General features: G+C 57.7%; 2 protein-coding genes across 8 annotated transcripts; one reads left to right on the top strand and one right to left on the bottom strand.

Annotated features, from left to right (window-relative positions):
* Positions 1 to 2,964: 2,964 nt before the first annotated feature.
* TEAD3 (TEA domain transcription factor 3) lies at positions 2,965 to 25,656 on the bottom strand. 7 transcript variants are annotated; one of them, XM_036870340.1, is made up of 16 exons: positions 25,525 to 25,617; positions 25,052 to 25,175; positions 15,825 to 15,841; positions 15,388 to 15,646; positions 13,278 to 13,342; positions 9,232 to 9,294; positions 8,958 to 9,020; positions 8,130 to 8,141; positions 7,097 to 7,234; positions 6,940 to 6,989; positions 6,292 to 6,353; positions 5,512 to 5,645; positions 5,189 to 5,362; positions 4,863 to 5,003; positions 4,640 to 4,792; positions 2,965 to 4,441 (listed from the first exon to the last, which is right to left on the bottom strand). In XM_036870340.1, exons 4-16 carry the CDS (start codon positions 15,392 to 15,394, stop codon positions 4,328 to 4,330), a joined length of 1,176 nt encoding a protein of 391 aa, XP_036726235.1. In that variant the 5' UTR covers positions 15,395 to 15,646; positions 15,825 to 15,841; positions 25,052 to 25,175; positions 25,525 to 25,617; the 3' UTR covers positions 2,965 to 4,327. The 7 variants fall into 7 exon arrangements, with proteins under 7 accessions (XP_036726235.1, XP_036726234.1, XP_036726240.1 ...); XM_036870339.1 differs by lacking the exons at positions 15,825 to 15,841; positions 25,525 to 25,617 and having other exon boundaries at positions 25,052 to 25,451; XM_036870345.1 differs by lacking the exons at positions 8,958 to 9,020; positions 15,825 to 15,841; positions 25,052 to 25,175 and having other exon boundaries at positions 25,525 to 25,656.
* Positions 9,307 to 13,387, top strand: LOC118904362 (ATP synthase subunit f, mitochondrial-like). Its single transcript, XM_036870375.1, has one exon. It carries the CDS (start codon positions 9,661 to 9,663, stop codon positions 9,925 to 9,927), a length of 267 nt encoding a protein of 88 aa, XP_036726270.1. The 5' UTR covers positions 9,307 to 9,660; the 3' UTR covers positions 9,928 to 13,387.
* Positions 25,657 to 25,932: the final 276 nt, after the last annotated feature.

The following is a 25,932-nucleotide window of genomic DNA, read 5'->3' as shown; positions in this document are numbered from 1 at the left end:
AGTTACGTGATTTAGGGGATTTTCTGAAGTTCTATGATTTTTGTAATCAGAAGGAGAAAGGCAACACCTCAAATAAGGCAGGAAAACTTGTGATTTGATGACTAGAGGAATATAATATAAAAAGTAATTGACCAGTGAGTACATTTTATATCCTGTCTTACAAAGCTGAGTACAGCAAGAGAAAATAAAAGACGTGAGAACCATTAGGTGAAGGCAAACAAGCAGGCCTCACATGCTTGCTAAGGTGGGCCCCAGTGCACATTTGTTGGCCAACCCTGAGAGCCATAATGATCACAAGCCCTGTGAGAGAAAAGCAAACCACTTCTAGAAGCCAGAAAGACAATTGTTTGCACCAGCAGCTGTGCTATCAATGAGCAGCGTCACGGTGGAGCAAGGGTTTCACAGAGGAGGTTCCCACAACACTGTGCATACAATTTCCTGGGTGCAAGAAGACCAGCCAGGTGGTTGCCTGTGGGCTGAGGCACCCCCAGGGCCTGAGTGAATCCCAGCTCTGCCACTCAGGAGCTGTGGGAGCCTGCTGAGCCAGCCTCTTATCTTCCAGAAAACTCATCTGAAAGTGCAGCTGATGATGGTACCTACTAAAAGCATGACGTGCTTTTGCACAGTGCCAGGCACTTAGTACTCAGTTAAACAGCAGTTGTAAAATGGCAGTTAGGTATAGTTGCATACACGTGTGTACCAGGGCTGGCACACAAGTCCCTGCTTGTCTGCCTTGGTTGGGTTTAGGACAGATTGAATGGAGGCCATCCCAAGGTCATCTATCTCATTAATGGTGATGAGTGGGGAGAACAAGGTGCCTTCAGAATCAGTCACACCCTCCTGTTTGAAAAAAGCCAAGGATTGAAATCCTTAAAAATAGTTTTGGAAACTATGGGAATGTTTTAGAAATACTTGGGAACTTGAGTCTTACTGGGTTATTGATTTGCATCACCTGAATTTAAAAATTAAACCCACTCCACTTTATAAATCTATGCCTTATGTATTGGGGTAGGAGTACTTAAAAACTAACAACTCTATTAAACCAATATGACTCACTACCTTCTGCTGACCTGCCCAGAAGCTGTTTAGAGCCGTGGTGCCTGCGCTCCAGAGGCCCGTGGCCATGATAGAGACGAAAGGAAAAAGCAGGAGGCAGAATGGGAAAGCAAAGCAAACAACGGAGAACACGTGTGGTGGCAGACTGATTCGATTATAAATGAGGGTTGAACTATCTTAAACCCCAGCCTCTAAGATGATTTTAGACTAAAGCTTAGTGTGCATCTGAGTTAGAATTCAGGGTTCAGATATCTGGGAAGCCCCAGTTCTCCAGCATTTGTACTAGAAGGAAATAAGGAGCCCCCATGAAACCCCAGGACTGCTCAGGCTTTGACCGTGGAATTGGCAAAATGATGGCCCGCCTCCATCTTCCCTAGGGACATCAGAAACAAGAGGGGCAGGAAAGAGAACTAACTACCGGCCTCGTCTTTGGGCCCCTGCTTTCTTGGCCTTTTCTTACAGCTTTCCACAGAACCCTGGTCAGGGAGAGCCACTTCCAGGAGAGAACCCTGAGCTTTGGGCTCACAGGACCCACCTTCTTATCCTGGTTCCTTCCCTATTTTGAGACCTCAAAACTATGTAGTTATCACCCGCCCCTGTGCCCCTGTATCTGTTACATTCATATATGGGGGTGGGGGGTGGCAAGTGAGGAGGCCAGCCATATTTCACTTCTTGATATTTCTGCCTGAGACCTACATTATTCTAATAGAAATCACCTGGAGGCTGTTTACTCCAGGAGCATGAAGGCAACCCACGTGATGATGATTCAAGCACCCAACAGATACAATCACCTATTAGTAGAGACTGGATTTTGCATCCAGCCCTAGGCCTAGCACATGGTGGGTCTTTCATAAACCATTTCTATCTCCAGGACCCCCTCCCACCTGGTTGGGGCTCCAGGCATGCTCCCCATCCTGCAAGCAACAGTCTTGGGTCCCTCCAATGCAGTGGACCAAGACAAAAGGCCGCCTGATTATTTAATAGTATACCAAGTGCCTGAGCTTAAAGTCAGAAGACCAGGTTCAAATCCTGGTGTTACCACTGACAGCTGAGTGAGAAGAGCATTTAACCTCTTCTGTTTCCCCATCTGCAAAATTGGAGGTTGGACCAGAATGATCTAGAAGACAAGATTCTAGAGTAGGGTTGCCAGATTCAGCAAATGAAAATACAGGATGCCCAGTTAAATTTGAATTTCTGATAAACAACCCATGTCCACTGAGGACACTGTCCCCCACTCTCTACTCTGTGGTCCCGGCCGTGTGAGCACAGGACAGCTCAGAGGGGAGAGGTTTTCCCAGGCAGACAGGGGCAGGTTGGGGTCCAGCTTCCCCCGCCCCCTGCCCCGCCCCGCCCTGCACCCGCTAGCAGCCATCCACTTTGGGAGCACTCACCTCCTTGAGGCTCTTTCCTCATGTGTGGAGTGAGGATGGGGCGGTGAGAACCAGTAGTAGCCACTGTGGACTGTGGGGATTTAACAGGGGGCCCATCTCAGTATTGAAGTCACCTGGGGCAAGTCACTTCACTTAGAGACAAGGCAACATAAGGCTCAGGCCAGTGCTGGCCACACTTCAGTGCTCAACTCACGGCAGGAGGGGTGGGAGAAAGGTTGGAGTTGGCAAAGCTTTCACAAGACCCTTGAATCCTATTTTCTTTTTCTTTTTTTTGGCCGTGCTGCTCAGCTTACGGGATCTTAGTTCCCCAACCAGGGATCCAACCCGAGCCCTCGGCAGTGAAAGCGCGGAGTCCTAACCACTGGACCACCAGGGAATTCCCAAATCCTGTCTATTTTGAGTGGGGGTAGCGCTTGGGGCCCCCCAGCAGAGACGGGGTGGGGTGGGGTGACACACCAGGACCTGACCCACGAGGAGTGCCCGCCCGAAGCTGTCCAAACCCAGAGGTCTGGCACACAACTGGTCACACGACTAACCCACAAACAAATAACTTTAATTTTTTTTTTTTAAGCAGGAGCTGGGCCTTGAGGGCCCCTGCGCCAGCCTTGCGCCACATTTATGATATAACCCATCACAGCTGGATTTAAAAAATACACAACAAATATATAATATACATTATAAAACCTAGGTTGGGTTTGGAGGTGGCCTGAGCGATATGCAAACTGTGAGGACCTTCAGGAAGCTCAGGGGCGGCCGGGCGCGGGGAGGAAGGGGCACAGTACTTCATACGAAACTCATAAATACCCACAGGCAGCGGGAGGACGGGGCTGGGGGCGGAGGAGCCTGGGTGTTGACAAGGGGCTGCCCGGGAAGGGTTAACCTTCAGTCCCAGGACTGGGTGTGGGGAGCTGCTCCAGGCCAGAGAGACTGACGTGGGGAAGACAGAAGGGACAGGTGCCCCCCGAGGGTTCACCACCAGACGCCAAGTCTTAGGCAAGAGAAAATGCCAAACTCTTCCGCTACCCCTTGTCCCTGGGCCAGTGGCCTGCCCAGGGGCTGGGACTCCGTCCTTCCACCTGACCCTCCAGCCTGCTTCGGGCCCGGGCCTGCCCCTGGAAGCCTTCGCCCATCGGGAGGCTGCTGGATGGCTCGGGACCGGACCCGGGTCAGGCAGCTATGAGGGCCGCACAGGAGCCCCCCGTGCTCTGGAAGGAAGTGGTCTGTTCGGGCCCCCAATCCAGCCAGCTGGCCTCTCAGTGCAGACCTGCCCCCACTCCAGGGAGGTAGCATAAACCTGGGCTCTAGGAGACAGGCAGCGCCGGGCGAGGACTCCAACTCCGCCCACCCCTCCCACAGGTCCCTCCACTGAGATACCGAGTCCCACGCTTGCCCTGCAGGGTCTGAGGATGGCACAAGGCACTTGGGGGCCTGCACGAGGCCTGGCACACAGCAGGCGCACAGAAAGTGTGGGCTCCTCTCTCTTCTTCTCAACTTGACCCCAACTCGACACTCCCCTTCTGGGGCCTCCGCACTCCGGTTCCCTTGGTCTCCATTCTGCCCTCACCCGCCCGTCACAGTCCCGAGGGGCCAGCGGCCACGCGTGCCTGAGCTCGAAGGTGTCCTCCCAGTCTTTCGAGGCTGGGCAGAGCTGGGTACGGTGGTCCGCGTCACCGCCGCTGAGCCCTCCTCTCTTCTCCCTCAGTTAAAGCGCAGAACAGTGGCAGGGAGTGTGTGTGCAGGGTAGATGGGGAGGCCTCCTGGGTCCTGGGCCTGAGGCCTGGCGGGTGGATGAGTCCTCAGTCCTGGACCCCTAGGGGTGCCAGGCAGGTGTGTGGAGAAGATGCTCGTCCTGGATTGTGGTGGTGGGGGCGGAGGGCACCCTAGTCTTTGACAAGTTTGTAGACGTGGTGCTGGGCCCCGTGCTCGCTGGTGGAGACTTCAAAGACGAAAGCAATGACGAGCAAGGTCTCCTGGGAGTCCCGGCTCGTGACCACCTGGGGGCCGGGTAGGAAGATGTGGGAGGTCAGGCGGCACAGGGCCATGGGGCGTGCGGGCTGAGCAGAGCCTTCTCCTTTCTGGGGCTCCGTCTCCTCCTCTGAGGAATGGGTCTGGCCACCCCTGCTTCGAGGCCCCTGTGCCTGGGGTGCTCCCATGACCCCCATGCCGCCCTCTCCCCCCCGCCACCTCCACACCTGCAGGATGGTGAAGTTCTCCAGGACGCTGTTCATCATATACTTTTCGGGCAGGTGCTTGAGCTTGTGGATGAAGTTGATCATGTACTCGCACATGGGCGAGCGGTGGATGCGGTACACGAAGCGCCCATTCTCCAGCCTGGCGTACTCGGTCTGCGGAAGCTGGGGTCAGGCGTCGCTCGGCTGGCCCGCCCCCCGCCCCGCCCCCCGGGCCCCCACTCACCTCCACCTTCTCCACCACCTGCTTGCCAAAGGAGCACACCTTGGTGGAGACGCTGATAGTCATGCTGTCGGCCGAGCTGTACTGGGAGCTGACCCCATAGAAAGCGCCCGGGCCCTCCTGGATGGTGCTGTTGAGGTCGGCCTGGAGGAGGGGGCGGGGCGGCCTAAGGTGCTGCGAGAGGCCCAGGGAGGCGTCCCGCCCTGGGGCTGGGGGCATAGCCCGCACAGTGCCCACAGGCCCGGGGAGAGGGGGTCGGTAGGGTAGGCCTGGGTGCACCGCACATGTGGGGGGACCCTTGGGAGCATAGAGGGACCAGGGCAGCTCACCCAGAACTTGACGAGGAAGAAGGCGTTAGGGGGCCCCTTCTCATAGAGCTCCTTCAGGCCACCCTTCTTCTCGGGAAACTTGTCGTAGATCTGACGCACATCCACCGCCTCCAGGGGCGGGTCTGAGAAGGCGGGGTTCGTCTGGCCGATGTGCACAAACAGGTGTTTGCTGTACTGTGGGGAGGGCCCAGTACAGGGTCAGGAGAGCTCGAGAGTGTGCAGGCCCAGGGGGAGCGGGGGGCTGCAAGGGAACAGACCTGGCCTATGGCCTCCCAACCCCGTGACCCTGGACCGCACATCCCCTGCCCCACCCCCTACGTTACCGTGTCAGGGTCGCGCTGCACCTCCATGAAGGCGGAATATTCGAGGAGCCGCAGCCGGGAGGAGGCGATGGTGCGGTCCTGCCACACGGGCACAGAGGCAGCAGCTGAGGGGAGCGGGGCCAGGGGCTCATAACCTGGGAGGAGGAGACGGACCCTCGTCTGCACGGGCGGGTGTGCGGCTACACACAGAGCCGCCCCCCACCCCCGCACAGAGCCTGTGTGCGAGCTGGAGAATGGTGCCCTTTTTGGACGGGAACACGGCCTGGATTTTGACTCCCCTGCCAGGTGTCCTTGTGCAGTGCACAGCCTGCAGCACCGTGTATGGTGGCCCTAATAGTGTACATCAGTGGATTTTCCCTCATGTCACTATTAATGTGTGTCCAAACAGAAAATAAAGACAAGTGAAAAACGTAAAAATAAAAATTACCCAGAATCTTAACGCCTAGCGAAAGTAAAACTCTGAAGATTTTGGTGTATTTCCCTTGAAGGAATTATATATACTTACACATATCAATTTAACACCTTTAGTGGTGTGTACTTGTAGCAGAGTTCTGGAAGCAACATTGTGAAAGGTAAGGGGGCTATTCCTGGCCTGTCCCAATCCCCTACAGATGCCAGCCACTCCTCCCTCCCAGCCGGCGCGCACGCGCACACACGCACTCACACACACACGCGCACACGCACATGTGCACACACACGAGTCTGGCCCCAGCTCTTCTGAGCGGAGGTGCAGCTGCTGAGGGAGGGAGAGGTGGTGGCTACCTTGTGCAGGGAACTTACTGCTGAGCGTCGGTGGCAGGGGTGGCTGGACAGGGTAGGCTGGCTGTGCAAAGGGCTTGATGCTGCAGACAGGAGCATGGGCTGGTTAGAGGGTCACCCCCTTCCCCACCTTCCGCCTGGCCCAGTCACGTGGGTCTCATCTGGGACCCCACATAGGAAGCCACCAAGCCTTCCTGTGGAGGCCCAGAAATGCATGCTGACCAGCTAACTCACAAGCTTTTTGTTTTCTTCACGTTTTAACTTTATGAAGTCTGGCTGCATCTCACTACTGATGTGCACATTTAATGCAGCATTTCAAACCCACCCTGCAGAGCTGTTCATTAAACTGAGGGCGTGCCTTAGGAAGAAAGTCATCTAAGGGTTGAAGGAGCTAAGAATACTTGACTACCTGACTTGTTGAATGAAAGACTGACTCAGAGATTAACTGAGTGAAAAATAATTGTAAGATGGATGACAAGTGGCTGATGAATGAACAAACACATGAATGAACAGACAGATGCATTAGCTCTCTTAACTGGCACTCTCCAACCCTCTATTTTTGAACGAAGACTTTGCTCAGCTGCTGCTGGAACCCAGATGGGAGGGGAAGTCCAGCGTGGCTGCCAGGGGAAAGAAGAGGGTGTGGGAAGGCAGTGCCACCATACTCACTCCTGAGAGGGTCCAGGCTGCTGTCCCAGGAGAGGGGGGCTGCTCCAGAACTGCAGAGATGGGAAGAAGCCCAGGGCCTCTCAGTATCCAGGACCCCACCCCGGCCCACCCTAAAGGCACTCCCTCACCCCAGTCCCACTTCCCAGGGCCCCTGTACCCGAGAGGAAGTGGAGAAGACGGCCTGGGGCAGAGGGGAGGGTGGGCTGAACTTGTTCTGTAGGACGCTGGCTGAGACAATCTGGGCAGAGGACATGGACGCCATGCTCTGGAGGGCTTTGTCCTTGGAGACCTGGTCCTGAGGAGGGGAGGAGCCTTGTGAGCCCCAGGCCAGGCCAGAGACAAGACAGGGGCTTGCCTCAGGGGCCTCCCCGCAGGCCGTCTCCTGTGTACATCACCCCTCTGATCACAATCCACAATAAGAAATTGTTTTACTCCATAACCCAGTATAAGCCAAAACAGTTCTCCTTATTTTGCTTATTTTGTGTGTCACGCACTCTCATATTTTCTATTGCATCAGTGGTTCTCAAAGTATGGTCCACGGACCAGCAGCACCAGCATCACCTGGAAGCTTGTTAGAAATCAAATTCTCAGGCCCTAGCCCAGACCTACTGAATCTGAAACTCTGAGGGTGAGGCCGAGAAATCTGGCTTCGTAAGCCCTCCAGGTGATTCTCATGCATGTGAAAGTTTGAGAACCACTATAATCCATTTCTTAAAAGATTTATTATTTATTTATTTTTGGCCGCGTCAGGTCTTTAGTTGCGGCACACAGGCTTCTCTCTAGTTGTGGCGCGCGGGTTTTCTCTTCTTTAGTTGTGGTGCATGGGCTCCAGAGCGTGTGCGCTCTGTAGTTGTGATGTGCGGGCTCCAGAGCGCGTGGGCTCTGTAATTTGTGGCACGCGGGCTCTCTAGTTGAGGCGTGCGAGCTCAGTAGTTGTGGCGCGTGGGCTTAGTTGCCCCGTGGCATGTGGGATCTTAGTTCCCTGACCATGGATCGAACCCATGTCCCCTGCATTGTAAGGCAGATTCTTTACCACTGGACCATGAGGGAAGTCCCTATAATGCATTTTTTAAAAAATTCTGTTTGCAAGCCTATTACATTGATTTCACAATCCATAATTTGAAAATCCTATATTAGGTGCTCTCCCCTCCATTGCCCCCCACCCCCTGGGGAGGGGCAGTGCTACTTACCAGGTTCATGGCCTGTGGAAGAGAAGGAGAATGGATTAGAAGAGACACAGAGGAGGGCCAGATGGGGTGGGGGGACATGTCATTTCACCATCCTCCTCTCAATGCCCACCTGGCTCTCAGTTCCTGAGGAGTGCAGGGAAGCTCAGAGGTAGCTGTGGACCCTCCCCCAGCCCCACTGCCACCTAGAGGGAGTGCGTGCCCTGGAAAGGGTAGGATGAGGGCGGAGGGGCTGGAGATCTAGATGGTGGACCAAGCTGGGGCCCCTTGGGTCTGTCCACGTGTACTGTGCTATAGGTGTGGGGACTGGGGCGGGAGGCCCAGTCTGCTGGGCAGTTGTGGGCAGGGAGAAGAAGATGCAGCCTACAGGGGTCTTGACCTGGGCCGGGGCCATGAACCCAAGGCTCTGAGATCCTCAGCCACAGAGCAGCCAGGATTGAGCATCCAAGACAAGGAATGGCCATGCCCGCCAGTCCCCACCAGTGTCTCCTCCCTGCCCACCTGGAGTCCCCATGCAATTAGCAAGCAGCAGTTAGGAGGAAGGAGAAAAGGAAAATGGAGAAGAAGAGAGGTGGGCCTTAGTGGCCCCCAGGTGGTCTTCCTCTCCCTCACTGTAGGGCTGACTGTCCCCTTGGGTTCCTGCTTACTCTCCAGGGGCTCTGGCCCTGTGTAGCCTGAAGTGGCAAATGGGCTTCTTCTGCTGCTTGTCTTTCTGAGACCCCCCTGCTGCCCCCCATAGCTCCTCAGGGAGCTCCTCCCTGTCCCAGGCTGGGGTCAGAGAGCAGCATCAGGCCTGGGCAGGGCCAGGCCAAGTGGCAGGGGACCCCATACCTTCAGCTTGGACTGAATCTCCCGAGATTTCCGCCTGGCTAGAACCTGCAAGTGGCTAGAGACCTGTAGAGAGAGAGAGAGAGAGAGAGAGAGAAAGAGAAAAAGAACAGAAAGAACAGGAGAGGCAAGAACAGAGTTTCAGCCAGAAAAGAGGCACAGTGGGGCCAGAGAGCCAGCCAAGGCAGAGGCCTGAGCTGTGCAGAGAAAGTGGTAGAGGCGCCGTGAGTGAGAGGCCGAGGAAGGGCTGGAGGCCCCAGTCAGGCGCCCAACGTACCTTGATGCCAACCTGGTACTCCCGCACCTTCTTCCGAGCTAGAACCTGTATGTGGCTGGACACCTAGGGGCCGCCCCGCGCCCAGCCAGAGAGGAAAACACAGACAGTGAGGAGGCATAGCACAGGGTAGCCACGGGCAAGGAGCATCCCAGCCCTCATCTCTGGGACCAAATGTAAGAGGGGCAACCGTGGGGCCCCTGTGGGCAGACACACCTTGGCCCTGCCAATTCTGCTCTCTTTTGGCCCTGTCTTGATCAAGAGCCTACAGTGGCTTTCAGGACCACCATGTACAGTTGTACAGATTGTTCACTGCATAAGAGCACCTGGCCCAGTGAGGGCTAAAATCCAGCCCAAGCTCTGCTGGCCAAGCTATGTGCCCTGGTGCACGGCTGCATCTAAAGTGGAGGAAGAGAGACCCAGGAATCCAAGATGGCATCAGTCATACCACTGAAGGAAGAGAAGCTCCTGGATGTCAAAATAGGGGAGCTGCCAAGCTGGATACTGATGCAGGATCTCACCCCTAAAGGCATTGCTGGAGCATTTCAAAGAGGTTACTACCAGTATTACAATAAGTATGTCAGTGTAAAGAAAGGGAGCTTCGCTGGGCTTTCTATGGTGCTGGCAGCTTACATGCTTTTCAACTACCGCTGTTCTTACAAGGAGTTCAAACACAAGCGGCCACGCAAGTACCATTGAAGAGGTCCCGGTGTGAAGGGCACACTCTGCATTCAGTGTGAAGGGCACACTCTGCATTCCTGACCTTTGCCCAGCAGCCCTGAATCCTTTCATATCCTAATTGAGAATTAACACCCAATAAAAGATGACTGGTAAAAAACAGAGGAAGAGCATCTTTGTATTCTTCCAAAAAGGGGTGACTTTTTCTCACTGGTATCCTCAGAGGAGACACTTTTTTTTCTAATTGGCATCACAGAGGCTAGCCACGGCCATAATGCTCCTGCTGGCCACCAGATTATACATCAAGCCCAAAATCCTTTACAAAAGGTCTCCCCTGTACCACTGCCTAAGTCCTCCCGAGAAACCCACCAACTTGCTGGCCTATGAAACCTGGCCTGGTCTGACTCCTGCTTTGTTCATGCAGCTTCCTCCCCCAGTACACATTCCTTCTCCTCGGACTAATACATGGCAGTGTACACTATCTCTATGTACACAGTATGTGCTTTTAACTGCATTTCTTCTCCAGCTCCTCCTCCCTGAAGCCTCCCTCTCCTGGCAAACCTGAGCTAGTCACGGTCTGGATGTGTGCGCCCTGGGCTTGCACAACAGACCTTGGCTTTGTCAAGGATCTGGCCCACAGCCTCAGAGAACCTAAGTGTCACTGTTTTCCCCATGAAACAAGCACGAGGGAACAGGTGGATCCTCTAAGCTGCTTCACACTTTCATTATCAGCAATTGCTGTTGGCTTTCTTTGCAAGTTGTTTTTATCTCCATAAAGAAACAGTTTCTTTTCTTTTTAATCATGGACTAAAAGTTACTATGTACACGATGCTAGGCAGCCCCCTGCTACTTGGTTAGAACCTAGGCGGGTGCTTCTCATGCCATCTCATGGTGCCTAGGATTCAGACCTATGTCTGGCAAGATTCCCGATCACTTCACGTCATGACAATAACTGACGTTTACCGAGCACAGCTACTATTGTTCCCAGCACTTTACATGTACCAACTCCTCTGACCTTTAAAGCAATGCTAAGAAGTCGGTACTAATATTATTCCCAGTTTACAGATGATGAAACCAAAGCACAGAGAGGTTAAGCAACTTATCCAAGGTCACACAGATGAACCCAGGTGGCCTGACTCCACAGCCCACTTGGCCACCACCAATATACCCTTAGCCCAGAAGACTGTCTCCAAATGGTCAACTCTGTGACAGCTGAAAGTCACATGGGACTTAATCTTAATGTAATATTTAGCTGTGTTTTCAATAGGGAGGCATTGTACTTGCTACTAACTGCTGTACGTAGCTGTAAAAAGAAAATGAAAACTGCATTTTTTTTCAACAGAGAGTAAAATGAAAACAACCAAAAAACCTTGCATGTCAGCGGGTTGCTCTTTGCGACACATAAAGACATGCCTTGTTCTCACAACCATAGGAAGGAACCCCCTTTAAGGAGATATTAGACATCAGAGTTCTACTACGGAATAAAGTTAGAGGAGTGCCACCCTTGCAAAATGACAAAGGCCAGAGGTTTTTAAAATCCTGAGCTTGCCGACAGCTCGTTTGTAAAATGTTAACGTACAGCCAAGCCTTCTCGGGATACCTGGCCAGGAGCAGGTATGATGCTAGACCCAGAATTAAGAGGCTCTGCTACCCTCCCTGGGCCTCGCTTAAAGATCCCTGGGCCCCTTCCAGCTCTGACAAACAGATTCCTACGAACATGTCTTTTGGGTGAAGCAGGACACGCTGGGACAGTGCCCTCCTCCTGTGCCTGGGATGGCTTTCTGTTTATAACTACAGTAATAATAATAGCAACAGCAGCGGCACATTCTTATACAAATACACTCTGTTCTACATATCGGCTATTGAATGGTTGAGGAACAGAGGCTGGAGATGAGGCGTCCCCTCCCCGCAGGTATAGGAGCAAGGTATTTGAACCCGGGGGCTGATCAGCCAGTATTCCTCCTGTGGCCCCAGGCTCCAGGGAACTGGGCCCTTGTCTGTCCAGTTCCTCGCCGGATCCCTAGTGCCGAGAACATAGTAGTAGCTCAATGATTTGCTAAGTGAATAAATGCTGTACAACATGAGCTGGCCCAGGGAGAGTGGTTAATAAAGGCCTGAACAACGAGGGAGCGTTTCTACTTCCGCACTGGGTGGGTGGACCCAGAACCTTCCTTTGAGATAGTGAGGATCTCGGGGGTGGGTGCAAGGCCCAAACCCCATCCAGAGAGGGAGGTTTGGGGGGCTGAGGGCCAGAGCTGGCCTCGGTTCTCCAGGTCCCTGCCTAGAGCCTGCCTCTCTCCCGCCACCCAGTCGTCTCCCAAATCACCAGTTTCCTCCGTCCCTACCACCACTACCCTCACCATTGCCGCTGCCCAGGCCACCGCTGCTGACCTAGGTCCCTGCCTTGGCCTGGTCCTCTCTATCCACTGCCTCGGGTGTTCCGGAGACAAGATGCCTTGACAGCTGCCACGCGCCACTCCCTGATCTATTCCCTTCCATGGCCCCCAGCTGCCCCCAGGGAAACCTGTCCCTCCGGCCTCCAGCTCAATCTCTCACAGCCCTCAGCTTCTCCGACCCCTCCCTCCACACACCACACTGCTAACGGAAGGCTCTTTCCTGCCCAGTGGGTTGAATCCTGGATCCACCACCTACCCGCGGAGTGACCTTAGGAAGTTACTTAACTTCCCTGTGCCTCGGTTTTCTCACCTGTAAAATGGAGATAATTACTGTACCTACTTCATAAGGTTGCTATGAGGACTAAATAAATTAATACAAAGTCAGCTCTGAATGGGCTTACAATTACTATTTGTATAGTCAACTTCCTCAGCCTGGAAGAATCCTCTCCCTTTTTCCTGCCTGGCTAAATCCTCTTCCTTCTTAAAAATACATCTTGAGTGTCATCTCCTCCAGGAAGCCTTCCTAGCCCTCCCTCCTCCCTTCCCCTCCCTGGTCCGGGTTCAATGCTTGTCTGACAGTACATGCTCTGATCTCAGCCATGCTGCCCTGCTCTGCCCTCACCTGTCCAACTGTCTGTCTCCCTGACTGGTCAGTGAGCCACTCAGGGCAGTGACATGCAGCTGCCACAGTTGCCCACTGGGGCGTATCTGTGGTCGCTGGATGAAAGGTCTGGGAGGGGGGTCAGAAAGGACAGTGGGGACTTCCCTGGCGGTGCAGTGGTTAAGACTCCTCACTCCCAATGCAGGTGGCATGGGTTCGATCCCCGGTCAGGGAACTAGGGAAGTGCGCTGGGCAAGGGGGTGGCTCTGAGGAGGTGGGCAGGGCAATGGGATAGCTCGGCCTGGAAGGGGCTGACAGAGGCAGGGGAGAGAGTGTGTGTGGGCAGAGGGGCCGCAGCGTACATCATCTTTTACCTGTTTTCTTGTCCGAGTCTTTCCCGTCCTCAATTTAATATACCGTGCGATCAACTCATTTCGGCCTAGATTGGGGTGACAGGAAAAAATGGGGAGTGGTCAAAGGGGACCCCTGGTGTCTGGAGACCCCCCCCACCAGCTGGAAATACACCAGGCCCCTCCCGCACACGCTGCTCTTGTTTTCTCTCCCCACTCTCTTCGCTCCACCCCACCTAAGGGGCACAAGCGGGGTGGGTGAAGGATGGTGGGGAAGACCCAGAGCTCCCCCCACCGCCTCCAGGACCTGGGGGGCTGCTGTTGGGGGAGGGGCAGCAGAGCAGGAGGTGGAACAATGTCAGGCGGCCTGACAGGTTTCCCTGGGAGACAGACAGGGGCAGGTGTGGCCGAAGGGCTGCAGGACAGCTGGGCCCCTCATCCCAGCCCCCGGCAGTGCTTCCTTCCTCTCCGTGCTGTCACCAGCTCCAAACCTCCGAGGGTAAGGGCTCGCGCGCGCGCGCGCGTGTGTGTGTGACAGAGAGAGAGAAAGAGAGAGAGAGAGAGAGAGAGAGGGAGATGTCTGGGCACGCGTCCCTCTGTGCGTCTGTAAGAACTCTGGCCTGGGTTCCTGTCCTAGCTGTCCTTGCCACCAGGAGACCCTGGACAAGTCCCTGCCCTTCTCTGGTGAAACGGGCAGGAAGGACCAGATGGTCTCCAACACATCTCCTACACTGACAGCCTGGGTCAAGATGTGTCACTGAGCATGTCACCGTGTCCTTGAACCTGTCACCCCCATGTCACTGGTTACTAGTGTCTGTCCCTCCCAGTGCAGCCCGTCAGACTTGGGGTGGGGGCTCTGCTCAGCACCAGGGACCCTCTGGGGGCCCAGAGGCTGGCCGGCATCCAGGGGCCATGGCCCTGTAAAGGGGGGTGCTTGGGACGCACGGTGAAGCATGTGTCAGCATCCTCAGCGTGTATACTTCTTACCCCCAAATTCAGGCCCCCTGCCCCCCAACTCCATAGCCTCCCCAGAAGGACCGCATTCTCCAAATTCCTCTTCCATGACAGAACTGGCCCCACTGCTCCTCCCTTCCTGCCTGCCCCTCTCCACCCCACTCCCTCCGCCCTGTCTAAAAATACCCTGTGGGGCTGCCCCAGCCATCTGGGAGGGAGCAGTGGGGGCAGGCGGCCCCCGCCCTATGGAAGGCGCCCTGGAACATCTGCCTGCCCCGTGAGTGGGGCTCTGGGGCTGGGGGTGGGCGTGGCACGGCGGTGGGGCAGGGGACACGGGGCAGCCCAGCTGTCTCCCTCCTGCACCCGCCACGGTGCTGGACACTGGGAGGGGGCAGGCTGAGGGCCTGCCTCACCCAGCCATAGGCTGTCGGGGCGGGTTGGAGGGAGCTGGCAAGGAGTCAGGCCCCAAAGGGTTGAGTTATCCCAAAAATGCAGCCCTGGGAGAGCCCTCTCAGGGATGGACCGGGTGGATGCTCCCTTCTGGAGGCGGGAGGTGGGCAAGGTGGCAAAGAGAGGGGCCAGGAGAGCAGCAGACTTGGGAGGGGGTGTGAGGAGTGAGGGAGTCCCCTTGTCTCTCCAGTGCCCTTCCCCACGCAAGCCCTGTCACAGTGTGGGCCTCCCACCACTCTGCAGGCCCCTCTCCATGACCCCCGTTCTCTGGAGGGAACTCACCAGTGGGAAACACTGCTCACTGCTGGGATCCCACCCCAGGTCTCACCCCTCAGGCTCCCCCAGGTCCTCCCAGGAGAGGGACCCTCTCCTGGGCCCAGCCTGGAACACACCGGATTGACCCAGTTTCCCGGGCCCACTGAGTCACCCCGAAACCTCCAGGCTGGCCGGGGCGAGGAGAGGAGGGGCAGTCGGGGGTGGGGTCGGGAGCGGGGGTGGTGTCGCGTGTGGGCTGCGTGCGCTCTGGTGGAGGGGGCAAGCCTGGCCTGTTTATGAGGAGGATCCAGACACACAGGCTTGCACGCCCAGACCCGCCCGCCCTCAGGGCTGGCGGCCTCCAGGACTTCGCCAAACCGGTTGGGTGAGGGGGCAGAGAGCAGGGGGAGGGGTGAGGAGGGCTGGACCGCCTCCCCAAGTCCAGTCCAGGGTCCCTGTGCCTCCCCACACGCACCGTACATCTTGCCCTCATCCGACAGGATGATCTTGCGACGGCCGCAGGGTGGGTAGATGGCCAGGGCCTCCTGGAAGCTCTGCTCGATGTCCGGGCTCCACACACCCTCCGCATCGTTGTCCAGCCCCTTGTCCAGGCCCTCGGGCCCATCCTCCCGGGCCTCCCCGGGGCTGCTGCTGGCATTCCAGCTGTTGGACGCTATTGTGCTGGTTGCTCTGGGCTCTGGGCTCTGGGCCTGAGCCCACTGGGCAGCCTGAGCCTGGGGGGCAGACGCAGAGGGGTTAGGGCAGGGTCCTCCCAGACCACAGAGGGGTTAGGGCAGGGTCCTCCCAGACCACAGCAATCTCCACCCCCGGGGCAGGTACTCCAGGGTGGGGTGGAGGCGACCAGAGGTTATATTTAGTCAGTGCTGTGTGACCTTGGATGAGTTACTTCACCTCTCTGAGCCTCAGTCCTGTAAAACGAAGGAAAGGTCTCCTTTGAGGTTGTGAGGGTTAAAATGTAATGAGATCAGACAAAGTGCCAACCACGATGCCTGGTGGTGATCAATAGCAACAAGAACAATGCCTTATACCTACACAGTACTTTCGTGGGGAAAAAGTACTTTCATATTCATTCAATCCTCAAAACTAAGGCAGGGAGGGCAAGGAGTGATGCCCATTATTCAGATGAGGAAAACAGGCTCACAAGGCCATGCAGCTGCCAAAGGCACCATGATGGGCGGAGAGGAGGACCACGAGGGGCAGGGCCCAGTGCTTCTGCGGCTCTCAGAGGGGCTCCTTGGCTCTCGCTCTGCCATCTCTTCCTCCTTGTCATCAGGATCCCCAACCAGGGACCCCCCCCCACCCCTCATTCTCCCCCCAGCATCAGAGCAATCCTGCCAAGGACCCGCTGTGGCCTGAGGAGGGTCCCAGACCCAGGAAGGGTACAGTTTTGCCTTCTTCAAAAGATAACTCATGAGAACCCTGCCAAGGAACCTAAACTCAGGGCAGGAACTGCCCCAGGAATCATGAGACGGGAGCGACACTGGCTGGTAAGGGAGCAGCTGAGAAGGTGCCTGGCCGACAGCCTTGCTCAACCCCACCCACTCCTCCATCCCACTTCCTGTTCCTGCACCTCCCGGCCCCACAGCAGCCCATAAACCACCCACACACTGGCCCCTGCCCTGGCCCACATCGTGGATGGGCCAGGGCTCTGTAAACCCTGAGTTCCCTGCACAGGCCAGGCTGGGTTATTAAAGTAGATCACACCCAGACAGTCCCCCAACACACACAGCCCTAAGGCTCACCCCCCGGCCCCCTTCAGCCTCAGAACCACATGTCCAATGTGTATCAGGGTCCTGGGAGCCCCAGAGCCCCAGATGGCTAGACCCCAGGACTTTGCTCAGGGCTGTAGGGAAAGGGGGGAGCAGGGTGGAGAGTGGGAGACCCCATCAGAAGCTGGGGAAGAGACTTCTTTCCCCTCAAGCAAGAATCCAGGTCTTGCCAAATGGGTGGGGATTTTCCCTGTGGGGGCCACCTCTTCGCTTTGGAAGGCTTGAAGGTAGTTGCTAGTGGCATGGGATGGGGAGGGCCTGGGGGCCTGAATGTCAGATGGATATAGAGTTTACATTTAACTTTACTACGAATGACAGCACCTGCATATGGCAGGCACTAGTCTGGGACTTTACACACATTGACTCATTTAATCCTCACAATCACCTATGAGGTAGATACTATTATTACTTATACTTTACAGATGAGGAAACCAAAGAACAGAGAGGTTAAGCAATTTGCCCAAGGACACACAGCTAGTAAGTGCTAAAGCTGGGTTCTGAACACAGGCAATCTAGCTTCAGTCTCTTAACCAAGGTAAGAAGCCCCACCATCTGCAGAGGGAAAGGAGGCCCAGCTGTCATGGCAACCACCTGAGAATGCCCAGTGGGGTCCAGACCACAGGGTCCCCCTCAGCACAGGTGGCTGGAGCAACTTCAAGGACCCCCAGACCACTGTAACCCTTCCTTGTGAGGCCTCCAAGACCACCACACCAGCGGGCAGCCAGGGAGAGAGGAAGCCATGCTCCTGACGGGTCAGAGGGGCCACACCCCTCTACTCACCCCGGCAAGCTGTATCCTCATCCCCATCCCCTCCTCAACCCCTTGAGGGCAAGTTCTTGTAATAAGAGTCGGGGGGAGGGGTGGGATGCCGGGGGACACAGCCGCGCCTATACTGAGCTAGCTGGGAGGCAAGCCACCGCCCCACCCCCATGCCCCAAGTCTGACAGTGCCACAGGCGGGCGTTAGAGGGGAGGCAGAAGAGGGACTACAATGAGCTAAGACCCCTCCCAACAGAGTCCTCAACCCATTTCCCCCAAGATCTTTTCCTGAGGCCTCCCTCAGAGCAGCAGGGGCCCGGCGCATGGGGGGCCCTGGCAGCCCCAGACTTTTCAAAGCAACTTTCTTGCCTCCCCCAAGTCTGTGCCCGCCTCCCCTCATCCAGGGAGTGGCCCCCCCTTCTCGGGGTGATGTCAGCCCCGCCCCGCCCCCCGCAGGAGCACTGTGGCCAAATATGGCGAACACAGCAGTGCTTGGGAGCTGGGACAGACTGGGGGGGCGGGGCGGCGGCCCCTGGCTGGGACTGCTGGCAGCTGGTGAGGGGGAGGGGAGCCCAGGGGGCGGCCACAAGGACAAGTCAAGGAGAGAAGCAGGACCACCGTCCCTTCCGCTGGCTCACAGGCACATGCAAGACTCACTTTCCAGGACCGCCCCTGCGGGGAGAGGCACCCACACAGGGGCCCGCAGGTGACCCCCACCCTGCACAGCCATGCACGGGAGCACGTGTGTGCAGTACGCTGCGTGGGTGCGCGAGCGGACACCCCAATAAGAATATTTGTACCCCCAGACCGAGGCACACCCGTGGGCAATGGCAGGCGGGCAGCTGAGCCCCGCTGGGGGCTGAACTGGGGTCTCTGTCCTACCACATCACTCAGCAGCAGGTCAGTGCAAGGAGTCTGCACTGGCTGCTCTGGCCTTCCCAGAGTTACTGCTGTGGGATGAGGACAGAGATGAGAGTGGGCCACCTTCCTCTCCTTAGACTCCAAACCACTGGGACTCAGGCGGGGGGGCAGGGAGGAGGCTATGGGTTCCTCAGCCAGCTGCAGGGCTGGACTGAGGCCAATGCGGGACTCAGGCGTGGTGGAGGGGGCTGCCTGGGGTCAGAGGGCAGGCCCCAGGGGAAGGCAGCCCCAGCCCAGCGTCGGGTCTTATCTGCCCTTTACAGAGAGGGGTTGACAGGGGTGGCAGCCCCCCATCTGCTCGTTGACGCTGGCCCAGGTGTCTAGAACCTCTGCGTTGCTGGGCTGCACCACCAGTAGGGATGGGAGAAGGGGGAGAAAGACCCAAGTGAGGGGCAAAGAGGGTGGAGCTTGGGATAGACAGGAGGGGAAGGGGGACACGGTGTGGGCGAGTCTGGGGGTGGGTGAAGAGAGCAGGAGACAGACAGACAAGAAAACAGACAAAAGAGACAGTACAGTCACAGAGTGAGAGACAAAAACAGAGACCCAGAGAGGGGATCTTGGAGTGAGACCCAGAGGGAGAGACAGAGACAGAGATCCAGAGAGAGACAGACATACGGAACAGGTAGAGTGCTGGAGAGAGTGAGATCCACAGACATTGGGGGGAGTGGGGAGAGAGTGAGGGAGAGAGTGACTATGACCAACAGAGACAGAAAGACAGAGACCAAGATGGAGGAGATGGAGACACACAAATGAAGGGGGTAAATCACTAAACTCAGATACAGTCAGGCAGTGAGGGAGGGGAAAACCAGATGGTGGTGAGAGAGAAAAAGAAAGAGAGAGAGAGAGAGAGAGAGCGAGCGGGAGCCACGGACAGAAAGACCCAGAGGCTGGGGCAGACCTAGGGGGAAGGAGTGACCAGGGGAGCCACTGCTGGGGGCTGAGGGCTGGGGTCAACCACAACAGGGCCGCATCCAGGACATCCCCACTCCCGGCCCATCTGCTCTCCAGCCCTCCTCTCGGACGACCTCCCATCTCCCTGGTATTGCACAGCCCAAGGACCTCCTGTGTTCTCGCTCTAACTTTACCCTCAATCTGACCAGCACACACCCGCTTCCCCTCTCCCAGGGCCTTCTGAGGTCAGAAGGTGCCTCTGGGTGGTGGCCGGGTAGGAGATAGGAGGCTGGGTGAGCAGGCTTCAGGGCCCTGAGGGAGATAAGGGGCACCTTGCTGCCCACTCCCCACCCTGGGGCCAGACCTGCTGGAATAACTGGCTGGACAGCTCCAGGGGTGGAGGCCAGCGCAGGGGCTGCTGCAGAGGCCCTAGGCCCTCACCCCCAGGGCCCCGCAGCCTCCAGACCACCCAGCCCTCTACCGCCTTTCAAGCAGGGGGAGGGACGGGCTTGAAACCTGGGCTCCCCCGGAGCTTCTGCCTGGTGGGGGATGCAGAAAAGGCAAGTCCAGGCAGGTGTCTGCACCCCGCACCCCTCCCCCGGCACCAGCCCCGTGGAGAGGTCGGACTGAGCCCGGTGACTGTGCTGGGTCTAGCGGGCAGCAGCTGTCCACTCTTGCAGGACTTCAGCCCTCAAAGTGCTCTCACTTTGAGTGAGAACATCACTCGAAGTGTGGGAAGATTAGTGAAATCAGCAGTTTCATCCTGAATGCCCTGCCCCCAAACCTGGGCTGGGCTGACCAGCCAGGGGGGCGAGGATGGGGCAGGCGTAGATGAGGGCTAAGGGAGCCTCCCCGCCCCCTCTCCTTTTCCCTCCTTCCTCCCCACCCACCCCCACAGCGGGCCAGCTGTTCTCCAGCTGCCAGAGGCTCCCACCCTAGAACTGGCCGTGCTCTGGTTGGGATGGGAGAGCAGGGCAGGCGAGATGGGGATGGTGTCTGCCTCCCCCACCTGCAGGCCAAGGACCCCTGAGGGACCCTGCCAAGTGACCACACCCTGCCAGGCTGGAGATGGAGTACCCTCCTCCCTGGAGCAGGGTCGAGATTTTTACAGGAGGAAGCAATTTGCAGAGCCCACTAGGAGGGAGGTGAAGGGGGGCTCCCCACCCCTCCCCAGCTTATTAATGTGCTTCCAATTTGGGAATCCAGTCTCTGCACCCACCCACCCCCTCTCCTAGGGCGCGGGCTCCTCGGGGAGCAGATGGGGCAGGGTAGCCCCCCAGGCTTCCCTCTCCAAGGCTCATCCTCACTGTCACCCCTGCTTCCAGCAGTGTAGGAGGGAGGGAGGGAGGGAGGGAGGGAGGGAAGAGACTCAGAGCCCTCAAACCTCCTGCAGGGAGAAGGGGCCCACTTCCCACACCTCCCTTCACCCCCACTCTGAGACTGTCCTGTCTCCTCATCTCATCCCACTCCAGGAAGGCCAGGGATCCAAGCTGGAGGGGGCGGGGATGCAGCCAAGGGGTGAAACTGGGTTTCACAGTTCTCAGTGAACATGTCAGAGGGCCCCTTGGAGTCTGGATCACCCACTGAGCTGCCACTGGTCCCTCAGTCAGTTGCCCCCTCAGGAAGGTCACAGTGTCAATGTCGTCTATAAACACACAGGCTTTCCGTGGGCGCCTCCTCTCTATCAAACGCACACACTCCTTTTCACAGCCACTGTCCTGCACATTCACTGTTACCTGCATCTCCCTTATTTCTTCTTCTTAACTTTTTTTATTGTGATAAAATATACGTAATCAAAAATGTACCATTTTAATCGTTTTTAAGTGCACACTTCAGCGGCATTAAGTACATTCTTTCTTTGTTTTTTTTTTTTCCTTGTATTTTTTTTGGCCATGCTGACGGCACGTGGGATCTTAGTTCCCCGACCAGGGATCGAACCCATGCCCCCTGCACTGGAAGTGCGGAGTCTTAACTGCTGGACCACCAGGGAAGTCCCATTCTTTCTTTGTTTTCAACAGTTTTCTTTCTGTGGTCCTCCACGTAGACACCACATGCATTGGGGTCACAGTCCCCCAAATTCATCATACATGGCAAACCACACCATATATGCCACAGTCCTGAAGGATGTCACCTCCACTGCCCCACAGTCGCAAACCATCTCAGATGTGACCACCCACAGAGTCGGTCTCAGTCACACCCCACAAATAGCACCGTCCCTCCATGTGCGGAGTTTCTTTCTCGTGCTCAGTCTCACCCACACGCCTGATTTCACACTCAGCTGTTGCCACAGCTTCTCAGCACACGCCTGCTGCCCTGGATATAGTCCGCTGTGTCACAACGGTTTCCCCCTTACACACACATGTACACCATGTTGTGACAACTTTTCTCATACGTGGTGTCATACATAGTCACACACAGACCATCAGTTTCTACAAACCCAAGGTCATCTCATTTGCTGTTCACACTGCGCCATACATAGGCATGCCACAGCAACATACGTCACACAGAGTGTCATTCATTCTGCTTCTGACACTCACGGCATCACACAATCTCAATGTCCCTCACACACCTGGAGCATCGCAATCCCATCCAGACACGAGTGTGAGCTCACACCGCTGGTCAAGCAGACGGTGTCTTTCATAAACGTACCCCATGTGATGGCCCCTCACACACATAGGTCCCCCATACAGCCTCACACACACACACACACACACACGCAGCGTCAGTCACACACTAAGAACATCATTCATAGTTTCCCTCATGTACCTGCAGTGTCAGTCACACACTGAGAATATCATAGCTTCCCTCACACGTGAATGTTACAAAGTCACAATGTCGCATACAGTTGCTCTCACATGCAGTCACACACACAAACTGGTTTTACCCAGTTCCCCCCACCTGCATCCACCCCCCAAGCGTCACCCACACAGAGTGTCCCACTCGGCTTCTCTCTCTCTCACACACATCCAGCGGCACACACAGTGGCACTCTCGTTTCCCTCTATCACTTCCTGTCCTGTCGGGCCTGGCAGGGAGTACAGGAAGCAATCAGCACTCTAGGAAACCTCAGGGGCCGAGGCTTTGGGGATTCGCAGAGCAACAGAATTCTCTGGCTCCTGCCCCGAGTCCCCTGTGGGACCCTGAGCGGACAGGCAGAGCCCTCTCCCCTCCACAGTCCTCCCTGGAGGGGCAGGGCCTCTCCTGCAGACCACCCTAGGCTGGCACACCAGGGGGGAGGGGAGGGCAGGGCGAGGCCACGGGGACAGGGCCGAGTGTGACCTGCTGGCCTCCACCCCAGCTCTGAGCAGAGAAGCTCCTGCCATGGCCCCAGGGTGGCCCCAGAGGGCCATGGAGACCTGGACCCTCAAGGCCACCCCTCGGACCCCACAGCTCCTGCAGCGCCCACGTGGGAAGCAGAGACTACGACCTCCTGGCCACCTCCACAGAAAGCTGCAGCATTGGGAGCCCTCTTGGCTCCCTGGCTCCCTGGGGCCTGGCACCACCAGCTCCCTCCCCCACTGTCCTCCCTGTCAGCCGGCCCCTAGGCTCCTCTCCCTTCCTGAGTGAGGAGGTGGACAGGACTGGGAGCTTTCACTCCCTTCCAACTTCCACCCTGAGCCCCTAGAGGCATCCGGGAGAGGGGTCGGCCATCCAGGCGGCCTCTGAACACCATTTACCCTGCCCAGCCTTGCCAGACCCCACTGCCACCACCCAGGGCAGTTCCCCGGACTCCACCGGCCTCCCTGTCCCCTGATACCTGCTGCCTGTAACCTTTGCAGCCACTCTCACCTGGCTTAGCTGCCCTCAGTCACCCCCTGGTTAGCCCTCACCTTCTTCTTAGACCACTGGGTCACCTACTCACCTCTCCAGGCCCCACCAGCTTCAGGTTCCATGATGGGAAGAGAGGGAAGGCCGATTGATTAGGAGACAGAGACTCCGAGAGAAGCTCAGAGAAAAGGGACCTGAGAAGTCATGGATTCCAAACAGGGAAACTGAGGCCCACCAGGATGACACAACTGGTTAAAGACCCAGCTGGGGCCACATCTCTTAATTTCTTGACCTCCTCTGTTTGAGAGGTCTCCTTTTTGTTTTAATATTTACCCAACTGTCAGAATGTACCAAGGTCTGCAAACCTGAGGGTGAGGGTGGGAGCAGGGCCCAGGACACACACACACACACACACACACCTCTGTCCTGCCAATCACCGACCATACTACTCAGCCATTCCCTTGCCCAAATGCGCTAATTAGCATTAATTATTGTTCCCTCCCTGGGGGGATGGTGGTGGGGGAAGGCCCACAAGGTTGAGACTCCCATTGGATCCCAGCCTCTCTGAGGAGGGGGCATCCAGGGCCCCTGAAGTCACTGTCACCATATAGCCTAGTCCTAGAAAATACATCTGTTTATCTCCTAGGGATCCAGAAAGACCACAGAACCACGTCCTGTGGTGGCACCGCTGGGGGGAGGTCTTGGAAAAGGAGCTACAAGAATCTGGAAGGGAGGAATACCTAATTCCCCCAAATCTCTAACTTCTGGCAACTTTAGACTTCCCTCCTTGCCCCAGGCTGCCCCCAGCATTCTGGCCAAGGAGGCGCCCTGGCCCCCAGCACTGGGGTGGAACATTTGGACACAGAATCAGCTGCAGGAGGCCGGATATACAGAGGCGCCGTGGGCTCGCACCAGCCCCTCTGAACTGTGTCCAGCCCCCATCCCCACCCCCTGCTCTCCTGGGCTACAAGTCCAGGCCTGACCTGGTTCTGCCTCTACCTGGAGCGAGTAAAGACACAGAAGGAGGTGCCCCCTGAGAAGCCCTACTCCAGCGCCTCATTCCCCCTTGTTCAGAAAGAATCTCTCAGCCCTGGATCAGGGCCCCTCTCCTGGAAAGGTGACACAGTGGGGTCTCCATGACACTGCCGTGCGGCCTGGCTAAGCTGGAAACCAGACGCAGACAGGCACTCCCGGCCTTCCTTCCCCAGGCAGGAGTAAAGGGCACGACAGACAATGGTGGGGGTAGTGTTGGGGGGTTAGGGTTAGAGGAGACAAGCGGTCTTCAAACCCTCTGAAGTCTAAACTAGGGCTCTGAGGAAGCGTGGCGAAGAGAAGGCCCCAAATCCAGCCCCCTTTAGAGCCAGGCTCACAGAGCTCAGGGCTGGAACTCCGAAAACTCCACCCCGACGCAGGCGGCAGAACTGGAGGGAACTTAAGCCCCTGCCCCTCAGGGGGCACACGCCCAGGGCGCGCAGCTTTGCTGCCAGACACCCTCCACGACCCGGCGCGGCTGCGGGCACCGCGCGCAGGAGCCGGCCTAGGCGCCGGGAGGCCGGGCCCGAGGCCTGCGTGGAGCTGGGGCCCAGCGGGCTCCGAGAGAGCGCGAGCTGGGAGTCCAAAGGGCGGCGGGGCCCGGGACTGGGAGCTCCCCGGTGGCAGGCCCCCCAGACCGTGCGGGCCCCCAGACCCCGACCTCGACACCCCAAAGGCGGACGTTGGGCCAGGCGATGGCACCGGGGCCAAGCTCCCGGCTCCCCGACCTCCCCCGAACAACTCGTCCGGGTCGCGGGGGGGTGGGGGGGGATGGGGGTGGGGTGGGAGAGGTGGGCGGGGCTTCCCGGAGGGCTTCCCCCCCTTTCCTCTAAACTTCCCGGCACCCAGATCTGGGGCTCCGGCTCAGGCTGGACAATAGCTCTGGGAACCAGCCCCCCTCGAGTGCCCCCCCAACCCAGAACCAACCAACCAAACCACCTCTCCCAGCAGGGCCTCCTCCCGGCGTCCGCCCGGCTTACCTGGTCCGATCTCGCGGGGGCGCTCCGGCCGGGCGGCTCCGCCGGGCCCGAGGGAGCGAAGAGGGGGGCCGGGGAAGGGGGGTCGTGGGGAGGGGGCTGACCGGAATGTGCGGAATGAGCCGGGCTGGAGCGGGAGGCGCCGGGCGCGGAGGAGGGAGCGAGCGGGACGGAAAGTTTGTGTTGAGGAGCCGGGACTGGGGGTGGGGGCTGCGGGGAAGGAGGGGGCGGGGCGCGCAGGGGGGCGGGCACCGGCCTGGAGGGGCGGGGCCGCGCGGGGCCGCCCCCGACCGCGCTTGGGCTACCCACCCTGACGCTTCGGGACCCCAGGCGGCCCCCGGCCTCTCCGCTCCCGGCACCCCGTTCCTCGCCCGCCGGAGCGGCGCTCTCAACCTCCCTTGCCCTACCCTACCTCCCCAGTCCCCCGCCGGAATTTGGGGCTCCGGCCTGGGCGGGGCCGAGGGCGGAGCTCCCACCTCGGGGGCAGGACTCCCGTCGGTGCAGGGGCCCGGGTGCCGCGTCACTAGGAGCCCGGCGGAGCCGGGGCCCACGGTCTTCGGGTCTCCCTACCCCCTACCCGAGTCCCGAGCGGCCGAGGCGGAGCGCCCTCTCCCGACCGAGGGCCCGCCCCCTTACTCCTCGGGCCCCAGACCCGGCCCCGCCCTGGAGGCTGCGCCCGCCCTGCCCGAACCCGGTTTGTCTGGTTCTCCCCGAGAGGCTTGTTTCTCGAATTTCTCCCTTTCCCCCTCTTCCCGGACCTCCGGGGCCCTCCCTCTCGGCCCGGCTCCCCGGGGCCCCCGCGGGGGGCGTCTCGACACCGCGAGCCAGCCGAGTTTCGGTAGGACCCACGATGGGCGCGTGGGAGGGGACGCGGGAGCGCCCGG

The sequence above is a fragment of the Balaenoptera musculus genome, chromosome 11, assembly GCF_009873245.2.
Source record: "Balaenoptera musculus isolate JJ_BM4_2016_0621 chromosome 11, mBalMus1.pri.v3, whole genome shotgun sequence".
NCBI lineage: Eukaryota > Metazoa > Chordata > Mammalia > Artiodactyla > Balaenopteridae > Balaenoptera > Balaenoptera musculus.
Note: the sequence above shows the minus strand (reverse complement) of the source record. Positions and strands in the feature narration are given on the sequence as shown.

What these genes read in the sequence shown, in the direction of transcription:
- TEAD3 (XM_036870340.1), bottom strand. An exon ending in AGACTCGGACAAGAAAACAG is followed by an intron (nt 9,295 to 13,277) that starts GTAAAAGATGAT and finishes GGCGGCCCCTAG; the next exon opens with GTGTCCAGCCACATACAGGT. An exon ending in TGCAGCGCGACCCTGACACG is followed by an intron (nt 5,363 to 5,511) that starts GTAACGTAGGGG and finishes CCCTCCCCACAG; the next exon opens with TACAGCAAACACCTGTTTGT.
- LOC118904362 (XM_036870375.1), top strand. Translation starts at nt 9,661, where the DNA reads ATGGCATCAGTCATACCACTGAAGGAAGAGAAGCTCCTGGATGTCAAA.